General features: G+C 36.0%; 2 protein-coding genes across 2 annotated transcripts; both read left to right on the forward strand.

Moving 5' to 3' along the window:
* The first annotated feature begins 6,738 nt into the window (after positions 1-6,738).
* Positions 6,739-8,266, forward strand: LOC122410998 (uncharacterized). Its single transcript, XM_043419509.1, has 3 exons — positions 6,739-7,005; positions 7,229-7,327; positions 7,939-8,266. Exons 1-3 carry the CDS (start codon positions 6,739-6,741, stop codon positions 8,122-8,124), a joined length of 552 nt encoding a protein of 183 aa, XP_043275444.1. The 3' UTR covers positions 8,125-8,266.
* A 510-nt stretch (positions 8,267-8,776) lies between these two features.
* LOC122411749 (uncharacterized) lies at positions 8,777-10,667 on the forward strand. The gene is made up of 3 exons (XM_043420815.1): positions 8,777-9,044; positions 9,119-9,258; positions 10,085-10,667. The coding sequence occupies exons 1-3, from the start codon at positions 8,925-8,927 to the stop codon at positions 10,233-10,235; spliced, it is 411 nt and encodes a 136-aa protein (XP_043276750.1). The 5' UTR covers positions 8,777-8,924; the 3' UTR covers positions 10,236-10,667.
* The last annotated feature ends 1,777 nt before the right edge of the window (positions 10,668-12,444 follow it).

A 12,444-nucleotide genomic window follows, 5' to 3' on the forward strand; every position in this document is an offset into this window, starting at 1 on the left:
CAACACCGCGCTTCACTCACGCGATTGCTTAGTAATTAAGGTTCATTGGAATACGAAATTTTTTGATTGGACGGAATTTTTGGCTGGACAAACGAATTCTGGCTCACGAATTCAAATTCGTTGAGCGGGATATAATTATAAATTTATAAATTTTCAAAAAAAATTACTAACAATCTGCAGTCTTTTTCAAAGGAAACCATTATAATTTGAAAAATAATAGAAAATAAATCATCAAAAAATCAACTATCATCGAATCATGTATGATAATGAGAAAAATGGACCGCGGATAGATCGCAAGATAGAAAGATCACGCGAAGATGTCGAAAACGAAAAACTGGAACAATTACACTTGTTCCACATTTTTGAAAAACGACATTCCGAAATGCTGTTCCTTAAAACGATGGAAGCTATGAACGAATTGTTTTTAAGCATTTCATCTACCATTTTATACGATATTTCGCAACGCTGAATGAAAGTTTTCATTTATTTGAACATCGTCACGTTTTTTCTCAATAAAAAAACTCTCAAAATAGGCTTAATTTAAGATCCAATTTTGAAACGGCTGCCCTTGAAAATTATATTGTATCATCACATTACAGTGTACTTGTAAATTGTGAATAAAGAAGGAAGTAAACAATTTAAAAACAAACTCTACGATGCGACAGTAGCGATGAGTTTTCTGAAGAGAATCCTTTTTCAATGAAGTCGATTGGGCAAAATTTGACAGAGTTGTGCTGTCAACCAGGTGAAAAACACGGTTTCGAGATAAACGCGTTTCAAGTTTTGAGAGGATAAAATTGAATGATGTAACTTAAATATTAATATACAACAAGTTCTCACCGATTAATTTGCTATCCCTGGACCAAACAGAAGCTCTTTTGCGCCCAAACTCTTTGTTCACACTGATATTCCCCCCTTAAACCGTTCATTAACGTTGTTGAAGTTTATTACAGAAAGAAAAACCGGTAGGCAAATAGAATGAATAAAGATCATCGCAGTTCAATTGAATAGGCATAATTTTTCATGAAAAAAATATGGCAAAAAACAGTTCTCAGACTTGTTGATTCATCGATCGTTAAAGCTTTCCTCGTCTTTTCGCACGAGAGCTCAATTATGAGTTCCTGCTCGGGATTTCCCCCACTAGAAACTCGTCACGCTACACAATGATCGATCGTCGCGCTTTCTGTATATGCGCGTGTTTCTTACATTTCAAGTAAATTGCGAGCAAAACTTCGTTATGTTTCATTGAATGAGAAAAATCGCAATTGAAATCTAATAGCTTAGATGAAGCAGCTTGACTGAAAGTTTTCGACTATTCAACGAAGACGAGATTGACGGTGTATACGTTCAAACTAGCTGGCATATTAAGTGATGGAAGACTTGACGAGAAACACGAATAATTGTGTTACGCGACGGATCCAGGCTACTCGAGACTCTTAATTGAGTCAAACCTCTTCCCTTTGATTGCAGAGGTCGATATAAGTTCACATGCAGCATCGTATATATTCGGAGTCGCTACAGTGGCTCTTGATGGTACGAATTCCATGTACAAAATTCGATAGAATTACACATTTTTTCAAAAACGCAATTTTTTTCATCATTTCTAGGCAGTTTAAGGGCGAATTTTTTTAGTGATGTTCACAGTGATTTGATAGAATCATTGAAACTCAAATGTCAATTTCGATAAAGGTAAAAACCCAATAAAAATTAGCGAACAGAAAAAATTTTCAGCTGCGATCATATTTATTTGAAAAAAGAGGAATTTTTATATGAATTTCATACGATCGACTGAAAAGTATTTTTTTGCTTATTTGGACCACGCATTTTTTAACGCTTTCAGCAGCCTCTATTCGTTGTCATTTTTTGTCTCCATTCATGCGAAATTGAAATTTTTAATCGGTCAAATCGTGTCAAAGAATTTCAATTTCGAAAATTCCAACTGAGGTTAGTCGACTGATCCATACTCTTAAGCTCATACGGAAAAAAACTGTCGTGTTTGAACAAAATTCGTGCTCCCGAAATGTGAGCATGAGGAAAGTTACGAGCGTTTCACGAGGAAAGATAAAAGAGACGATTTATTTATTTGCAGAATTACGATATATCCATTGACATTCGAAAATATCTCAAATTGCTTAAAATTATTTGATTTGCCATTTGGGATGGAAAAATTTACATTGAATTATCGTCAGTGAAAAGTAAATACGCACCTCTCCGAGCAACAATTTGTTCAGTAAGTACGATATTCTTTTGCTCAAACGCAAATAATTCAAAGCTATCGTACAAAGATTTGACTGATTTTTATGATTTTAACCCGTGGACACCACACTCCCTTTGAGGTCGCACGCTCATCGCACTGGGTCAAATGTGCTTTTCGACTTTCAAAGCTTTTTATTTCATTCATGAATGTATGGAGTTAATTGTACAACGAAACATTTTAGGGGTAACAATTCCTTAGTAATTGATTACAATCATTCAAAACATTGAAAAATAAGGTTTTATCATAAAAAAATGGCCGAATTGAAGAAAGGGATTTTGAAGTTCGGGACACTTGAAGATTTCGTGGGTGCAAATTTGGGTCAGGTTTACGAATATCGACACAAAGTGGATTGATAATTAGCAGGAATAAGAAAAAAAAATTCCAGTTCAGTGTTGATTACAGAGTTGCAACATTTTTTTTTCATTTTCATTTCCGGCAATAATTACCGTAAGGTAAAAATTTCCACGAGGGAGTTTGAGGTGCGTAGGCAGCGCGATTTCTCAGTGAAACATAAAAGAAGTGAATACAGCTCGGAGTGAGGATAAATTGAGGCTGAGAGCTCGAGAAGTCTCGTTTTTACTTTTTTCCCTCGCTTTATTTTTTCGTCTTTTTCTCTCGCAATCGTGAGCACTTTTGCCTCATTCTTCCTGAGCTTGTAAGAAGCCTGCCTTGCCACCCTCTCGCTACACTTTCCAATGCTCGGGAAACTTGCAATTCTTCTTATCACGAAGGATTCTGTGCCGTTTCCATGGCAACCATAGTCCGCTGAGAATAATCGTTCGCATTTCTACGGGACTATCCGTCCGATTCCGAAGATTGGGCCACTATCATCTTTCTCGATATCGTTATCATTGTTTCAACTTTTTATTTCGCATATATGACAATCCCATCTACCGGGTGGTCCTCGCCAACGCGGAAGCTTTGAAAGTTTCACAATTCCTTCGTCCTAAAGAAAAAATCATTGAATTATACTTATGAAATATTTTCTTACCAAATAATCAAAGATTTTGATCGGTAATGTAAAGCTTTCTAATTTATAGCTGCAGTCAACTGGAGATAATTCTCCATGAATTTCTCAATGAATAAAAAAAACATGTACAGACTCTGTCATTTCACACTGAGAAAAAAAATCGTTGCAACAACTCAATATCTTTATTTGATATTTTTTGTTACTTAATCTAATTAACATCCCCTTGCGATAAATAAGTTCATTTATCTGGATCACTAAATTTTTGTTTATGTCAATTATTTGTTTATTTGTACATTTCTACTCAATTCACGTACGCTTTTATTATTTATTTATTTGAATATCAAGTACTGAAGTATCTAAACAGTTTTGTTGAGAATAATAAATATTTTGTAAACTGGTCAGTTCAATATAACCCAAAACTCGTCGAAATCTATTATTACTTTATCCAACATGATTTGTGGAAAATAACAAATAATTTTCAGATTTTTTCTTCATGCAGCTTAACAAAATCTAATCGATGACGAACCAAATAAATTGTCTATACAAATGTCCACCTCGAAAAAAAGTTCAGTATATTTTATGTATTATTTAGTTGAACGCATTCGCTTATTTTTCAACTAACCAACTCCCTTTCTGCCGAATCGAATAGTTTATTTTCTTTATATAAATTGTTGATAAAAAAACCTTTTTTGTACGTAGTTTTCAGATGCATTAATTAAGCATTATTGATAATCAAATAAATGAGCAGTCTACAGAAGTGTATCGTATAAATGAATTTTTAATTGCCTGTATATAATATAATTCAAAGTCCTCTTTTTGTTTCGTGAGCACGAAATGAATTCTTGTTTGAAAAAATATTTTAATTTCTTGAATTTTTTATATATATGCATTCGTTCCATTTTTCATGACCCTGTTCACGCCGATGGTATGTAAATAATACGACGAAAATGTGAGTTTAACGATCCATGAGGTTTAATCGATCTCCTGTACGCCGCAGGAGTTTAAGCTTGTTAACGCACCGCGCGATGATACTCGAAGTTAATTTTCATGCACATTTTATTCTCTTTGTCATCTCGAGAACAGTTTGTCATGGGATCCGAACAATCGTCAGGGCTACCTTGAACGAATACGTCGCTAGTCAAAGAGAACTACGAGAATGGAAAGTTCATTAAATATATGTGTGTACGAATCTATAGAGCGAATGCTCGAACTCAAAGTACAATGGCATAAGAGGATAAAGGGGTGCAAAATCAAAGAGCAATTTCCTGCCGCTGCACGCCTCGTTGCTTCCCCTCTGTTTCTCACTTTGTTAACATTCCACCTTGATCCTGTCTCTGCCACAAGCCCGACGCATTTTCTTGGGCAAAGGACCATCTCGCCTTCTCTCTATTTCATAAAACGTGACTCAACCAAACTTACCAATTGTTGTCTCGAATTTACGCTCTTTCGTATATTATCCCCGAACATTCCGACGAGTTCAAAGATTTTGGGGGGACAACACTTTTCCAGAAACGACCTTGATTCGAACCAAAGCCACGAGCATGCGGTGACGGATCAAATGACTTTGCCTTAAATCGAGGTCAACTGGTGAACGTGTAACATACGTTACAAGTTTCAATTATGCTTTGGAGCTCGCCATAGTTAAAATTAGGCAATGCTTCTTTGACAGAACGTTCAAAAGTGCTGGTCGTTGCATAATGTACGGTAATTGTGCAGTTTAGCGATCCATTAATACTCTGAAAAATCCGTGCACATAAGGCTCAAGTTTTTCTCGATGACGAACCAGTTTTTTAACTTCGGAATTTGTACCCATTTATTTTTCAGGCTTCTGGAGAAAATCACTCTGGCTGACGATTATAGTTTCTTTTAGTAAAGAAGCACCAACTTGCATCCAATTTGAATGTGAAATTTCTTGCAATTTTCATTACGAAAAATTCATTTCATACTCGAAAATTTAATTTGACTGACTTTACGCAGAGAAAGTGGATTCGTTTTGTATATTATTCTTCAAGAATTTTTAAAATATTCAGGCACCGATTACAAACAGCATAATATTTTTTAGATTTTCCAATTTTTTGTCCCTTCGATTCTAAACAGCTTTATGTGCATAGCAAAAAGGGATGCACGTCATATTTCCTTTTCTTTTCGAGTGATATTCATCATGTCAGACTAGCACTTACTGATAAGTCGAAATTTATTTTAAATCACAAGTTTCGACTGCCAGCATAGTAAATACTGTGACAAATGCACGAATATACACCGAATAAGTGTGAATATGTGTGAGTTTTCTCCGTGTGCTAATAACGTTTTTCATTTAATGGGAAATAGGACATTGAATTTTTGAATACCACTGTTGTATCAAATTCTCGTTTTGCAGGGTTCATGATCCATAAATTTTGTTGGATTCTTATAAAGGTTTGTTTGTGAAGTACCCCGGATTTCTTGGTCCAGGAATGGAATTTATACGAAGCAGAAAAGCCAAGGAAATAACGTTTTTTTTTTATCTCCGATGGTGGTAAAAGTCATCGTGTAAATGCGATGCATAATGTATAAGAGAGTGGTGACGTGTAGCAATTTATCCTCGTGCAAGCACAACCCTCCCTACGCTCACAACGATTTCGCTACGATTCCTATTCCACTTGCTGATATAAAATCTCGGAGCGAATAAAATTCGCGTTCTTCCACTCGAATCCTCGAACGTTTCAGCTGGACACATCGGTCGAATGAATAAAAATAAATAGATAAAAAAAAGGACGAATCCCTCTTGATTCGCTTGATTGAATGTTCAAAAGTAGGTCATCCAAGTTGAAGACGTGTGAGAAAATTGATTTCTCGTCGATAAGTAAAGAATTGGATGAACGACAACAGCTAACGAGTGCATTAGTTCAAGGACGTATTAATTTCGACGTTGCGATAGAAATGAGCTGTAAATTGCTTTTTCGCATTTGCTGCTCTGTCAGAAAATCGAAAGAAAAATAAAATTGACGAAAGACGAGAGAGGGAAATCGGTAAGTGGAAAATGCTTTCGGATTTCTCTTGTTTTTTTCTCTCAGTTCACGAACACGAACATATCCGCAAATCAGAGTGTATATAAAGATTGAGAAAATAATCAAACAGGTAGAATGGAATCGTTGCTAATTTCGCGAGGGTTCATTATCATGACAGCGAAGGGTAATTTTTTTTAAACCTCAAGAAAAATTCCGAGTCGTTGGAAATCCGCGAGCCAGTACATTTTTACTTCAAGCTTCAATTCATTTTTTATCTTCATTTTCGACCTCGAGAGCTTTGCTTACAAAGTTCCGGAGATCGGAGCTCTCACGAGGATGTTGTTCATATGAGAAAAGTGATAGAAGAGTAGAAGAAATCGAATCTTCCCGAGGTGAGTATCGTTGGGGGGGATATTCCGGTGGAAATTGACCAAGGTCCAAGTCCAATGGGGTTTCGTTGAGTTTGAAGAGAAATTGTGGTCGTTAAGGGCACTGGCACAAAGAAAAAAGAGGCTATACCAAGGATGGACGTTGTCAAAGATTACATCGATTGTATCAATGTTCATTGGCTCGTCGTGGTGACGACAGGGATGTACATGCACTTACGACAAATTTGTATAATTGGATTGTGCCTCGAAGAGAGGCAATTCGACGAAGAGGGAAGTTTACCGTTCGATCCTTCCTACGCATCCCTCATTTTTATGTTTTCTTTGTTGTGTCTACTCGCCGAGTACAGGCTCTGGCCGAGCTCTCTCAAGGAACCACCGACGCAACTATTGTACATTTACGATGTAAGGAATTCGAGCATTTTCATTCTTATTCGAAAAAGTATGATTGAAAGTTGTTGAAGTAGCATTTGGATGGAAAAATCATTAGAGATTCTCTGATAAAATTCACGTTTCAATACGACTCTTTGTTTTGTAAATAATGTTTTTTTTTCAACTCAAAAAATTCTTCCACTTTTTCGCTTTCAGTTATCCATTATCTTTCTCATTTTTTAATTATTACACGAAGGTTCTCGTCTCAGCACTTGCAACGAATTTGGGAAACCATGGAATTTGGATACCGATCATGAATGGAGTTTATTGTCTCACCCAACAATCGAGTAACTGGGTGGGTTCAATTTCATTGTGGAAAATAATTTACTTTGTACCGAATCATTTTCTTCCTCACTGTATTTCAGTGGCGATAAAAAAAAAAAAAAAAATCTCACGATCTCACGATCTGTATGATGGTGGAAAAACAAAGTTGCTTGAATATTTTTAGAACTCAAACGTATAAATTTCTTTTTATATGACCTCCATTGAATATTTCCTTTAGAGTTTAATTCGATTTTGAATTACTTTTTCAACTTCATTTTTGAGTATTCATGGTGCAATCGCCCGTTTTTTTGAGTTTCCACTAGGAGAATCCTCTCGTAACGACCTTCGATCTCATGCAATCAAGTCTCAGCTCACCTGAGGAATTAGAAAAAATGGCCCAAAATTTTTTCTGTGTTCTGATTAAATGAAAAATGTAAAAAAATGAAACTTGACATTTTCATTTTTTTTTCCAGACTCATGGTAGCTCAGTCACTACGACTGTTGGCTTCCAAGTCGACCAGTAAATTCGTTTTTTATTGCTACTGAAAAATTAATTCTCCAAATTTTTGTTTGCACGACCGTATTTTATTGGCATTGACCGAATATTCTGAGGATTAGAATTATGATTTACTTTTCAAATAGATTCTGTGGCTGAACGCTACGTTGGGCCTCGACAGTTACTCTCCCCTCACAACGTTTGCCTCGTACATGGCGACCGAAGATGCTGCAGTTCACACCGCATTTTGTCTCTCCATACTTTCCTTCGTTTGGATGTTGGATGCCACAGAATCTTTGGACGCTATTTTGGAGGCTTGGACCGCGGATTGAAATAAATGATAATTCAAAACTTTTTTCATACTGTCATGTGTTTTAATTGTCGTCTCGAATTTCTGAATCGAAGATATTTAATAAAAATTTGTATTTCATATTGACCAATTGCGTTTCAAACATTGTCTTGACAAAAATCGATGAACATGCAAGTGTAGCGATCGAGGTGAAAAAAAATGAAACACAAATTGGAAAATTTCTCTCAACAGATTATCACTACCGATTTCTGAACTTTCATTTTTCCGTGTTCCATTAAAATTTTTGTTATTCGATCGAGTAATTATTTCATTGAGTAATACTTTTAGACATTTGCTTTGGACAAAAATGCAACAACGATTTATTTTACTCTGATTTTCATTCTGCTTCGTTTTGTTCTCTCTTTTCCTTTTGTCTTCAATGCGCGGACATGAGTCCACGCACGAAGCATGAGAGAAATATTTGACGATCGTTGAAAACGGTTTTGACGCGATTTACGTGTTAGGTTAGTGGTTCAGGAGAACGATCATGCGATTGTCTCTCGATGACCAAGTTGCTTTGTACGGTTTGGGCATTGATTCTCAATACCCTGGGAATCTTTATATTTCGTACTTGCTTCGCAAACGCAATGGAAGACGAAGAAGGCGAAGCGCTTATGACCGGTCCACCTATATCTTCATTTTTCTTCGCGTCTGCAGTTTACACGCTTACTGTAAGCTCTTCGCTCTTTCCTACCAATTTTCGGAAACCAAAACCTTACATTCTCTGCGTTTACGAGGTTAGTTTATCCCTTTTCAATCATTTTATTCATTTTACGTTCCTCAATGCACTTTTTATCATTACAGTTTTTGGCAACAGCATTTTTCCTCGAGTTTTCGATCGCCTGTATCTGGACCCCTATTGACGTCCTTATTCTCACGACTCTGCCGAAAACACTTTGTAAGGTAACGTAACAAGACTCGTGCCAAGTATTCCACTTTACCCGAGATCGTTTACAATTTTTCCTTATTTTTCACAGACTCTCGTGTGGCTAGGTCTCAATGAAGCAGGCGAAAAGGCCATCAAAGTTCCAATGGCTTTTTTAAGTTGTCTACTTTCCTTCGGATTTTTTATTCTTTCCCTACACATCACGAAAGCTCTGGATGTAACGCTTTTATCGTGAGTTTCTATTGTTTAGACAAAGGTTGCAAAACGCCCTTTAAATCAACGAGCATTTTCAATATTCTTTCAACTGTCATCAAACATTTTTGTACATTCGTCAAATCGTCTACTTTTTCTTATTGCTGATTTCACAAGTGTTCTATTTCAATAATTTATTCAAGAGGTTTCAAAATTAAATCACGAATGACCGCGGCTCAGTTGTGAATTTCGTAGTTTTTGGTGACTTCATGACGACTCAAGTCTGAAAAGATGCTGGCCGTTCGTTTGCCAATGCTCATTCTCATAACTTACGTTCAAGTTTGTACTCAAAGTCGAAAAAAAAATATAATTTATTTGTGATGTAACACTGACTTGGAGCATTGTCAATTATCGAACTTAGTCGTGGGGAAAGCGTTTGTGGCATTCGCCCTTTTCGACTAAATTGAACTGCGTAATTTGCTCGGGCACACAGTCGAGTTGTCGTTAAAAATCGAAGTATCAAGTCCTTCGCTGGAGAATTGAAAATTTCCTCAAGCCTTTCGAATGAACGCTTTCGCTCACGTGACATTTCAGAAAAACAGTAGCGTTTTTAATAAACAATTCTCTGAAAATTCGCACTAACTGATTACATAACTGATCACTTTTCTCAAAAAAAGTGAAAAATTACACAAAACTTATTTAGTTTTTTCACTCTCACTCAAGAATCACGATTTTACCCAACAAATTGAGCTTCGATAATCAATTGACAATAAAAAAGAAACAAAAAATTAGATAAATTAGCAAATGACCACTAAAAAAAACCTCGTCTTACGAAGATAAAAACCAATCTCATTATCTTTCGCAGTGAGTGTGGACCGAGTTACTTCTGCGATTACGTAGGAGATCGTTTATGCCAGAGAGTGTTGAATGAATTGCCAAGAATGAGTACGAACGTCAGGGGCAGGGGTCGTCGTAAGAAGAAGCGTAGCAGACCACGTCCTAGAAGTTCGAGCTGAGCCCTCGACGATGCTAATTCAGTCTTGAAACGTAAATCGCATTTGCGAATATTGATCAACAACTGTGTGTGCGTTTTTTTTTTTTTATTATTTATTTCTTTTTTATTAAAAAGAAGGCATTTATTTCGTCCGAACTGAAGTATAACGTACAAATGGTATAGATAATAGTGATAATAATACAATTAATCGTTAATTAATATCAATTAATTAATCATACATATGTCGATTACAGTACTGTAGATTGTTTATTAATATGTATATGGTAATTGTACTAATGAGATGTTCAGTGTTCAGTGGCAGCATATATATACACATTAAGGTGATTTGAATTTTCTTACGTTGATTCTTCATCGGATTTTCGTCCTTTTAGTATCCTAACGTTCTCAGGCTTTCTTTCCACCTTTACAAGGAATTCTATGGGGCAAAACATTACACAGTCTGCTCGTTTACACGCTACTATACTGTCGAAGAGTTTACGCTCGGCCCTGTTCTGACATGAAAATCCACCCCCTATCGGCCTTCGATCGAAGCACTTTATCGTTTGTTTAAACAATTAATTAGGCAGTGCATAAAAATTTACGGATATGTTGGGTGAGCTTTTATTCGTTTATTTCCTTTCAATAGTATTATTATTCTTTGGGCAAATGAAAAATACGAATAATGAAACGTTCACTGGAGAATAATATTCAAATTGTACAATAAATTGTTTGTCCTTTGGTACATTAGGAGTATTTCGTGATGAAGCTTATCGAGAAATAAAAAAGAAGAAGAACGTTGTCGGTCCGGACAGATTTCGTATAACAAATACTGCGAGGAGATTGCGCGCTATGATTTTTCGATCGGAGCCAACATTTGTTTTACGATTGCTCGCTAATAAGATTCATCAGCAGCGTTGTTAGACAATGGAGCTGCCGTTGAAGAGTCCAAAATTACTTGCGGTACAATGTCGTATCAGTAGGCAAAAAGTGCTCGATTTATCTCGGAGAGAGAGAGCCAAAAAGAAATTTTTTAAAATCTATTCGAAAAACTCGATCGAAAAATTGGATTAAAAATGTGTGGAAAAGTTTTTCATTAAATTCGCCCGGTCGTCGTCTCAAGAATCGAGGACCACCCTGAGTTTTTCGTGAGCATGAACAAACCGCAAAAAAAAACGTACCCTCGTTTTGCGACTATAGCGATCTTTTTTCTATTTTTTTTTATTTCATCGTGTTTTTTTTTTTTTTTCATGAAAATTCATTTCGTCCATTTTCTCTCTCTCTCTTTCTCTCTCTCGTTTTCTTTCGCACACTCGCTCATCCTCTCGTAATTGGTACATTATATACATTGTTTCGTGCTTCACGCGAGGGAGACCGAGGGAAAGATTTCTCGTTGGGCGGAAAAAGAAGGGAAGCTTTGACTTTTTCGCAATTACGTGGGGGGAGGGGGCGAATCGTGATTTTTTTCTGAGTCGAGCGATCTCTTAATGGAATATTTAATAAAAGATTTGTTAGTTTTTTTTTTTACGTTTCTGTAACGATCCGTTAATTTACATACACAACAGGGATAATTCTAACTATTTAATATTCTTCCATCATTTAATGCCACTGCACACACGCAACGAGGCGTCAAGAACCCAAATTCGACGATAAACTGTTTCTGTCTTCATCTCGGAAGGTTTTTTTTTTTGGTTTTTTTTTTTTCATTTTTCTTCCATTTTTCCGACACTATTTTTTTCATTATTATTATTTATATTATCGTTAACATTAGTATTTTTATTATTAAGAATATTCCTTTATTTTTTCACGTGTTAATGTCGTATGCTTGTATTATGTGTGTGCTTGTGTGTGAGTGAGTGAGTGACTGAGTGAGGGTGTGTGTGTGTGTGTGTGTTATTTTTCATGTCACGTGAGCTAATGTCAGTTTGTAAAATACTGTCTCACCCCCTCCGCGATTCTTACAACTCTCTATCTATTTATATATATTTATATACTGCTTTGTGTTTCATTTCTTTGTCGTCGCAGTTGCGTATTTTTTGTTTGTATAGTTGCGGTAATTTTTTTTGTGTCGTTATTATTTGTTATTTCCTATTCTGTTTTTTTTTTGTTTTTTTTTCTCTTCAATTTTTCATTTCTCGAAGGGAGGACGGTATTGTAGGTCGTGCGGAGGAAGATTCTACTCTAATGTATATACCACAATGATAAAGGTCATGAAATATAAAAATAAAAAAATA

Source organism: Venturia canescens, chromosome 5, assembly GCF_019457755.1.
Source record: "Venturia canescens isolate UGA chromosome 5, ASM1945775v1, whole genome shotgun sequence".
Classification (NCBI taxonomy): domain Eukaryota; kingdom Metazoa; phylum Arthropoda; class Insecta; order Hymenoptera; family Ichneumonidae; genus Venturia; species Venturia canescens.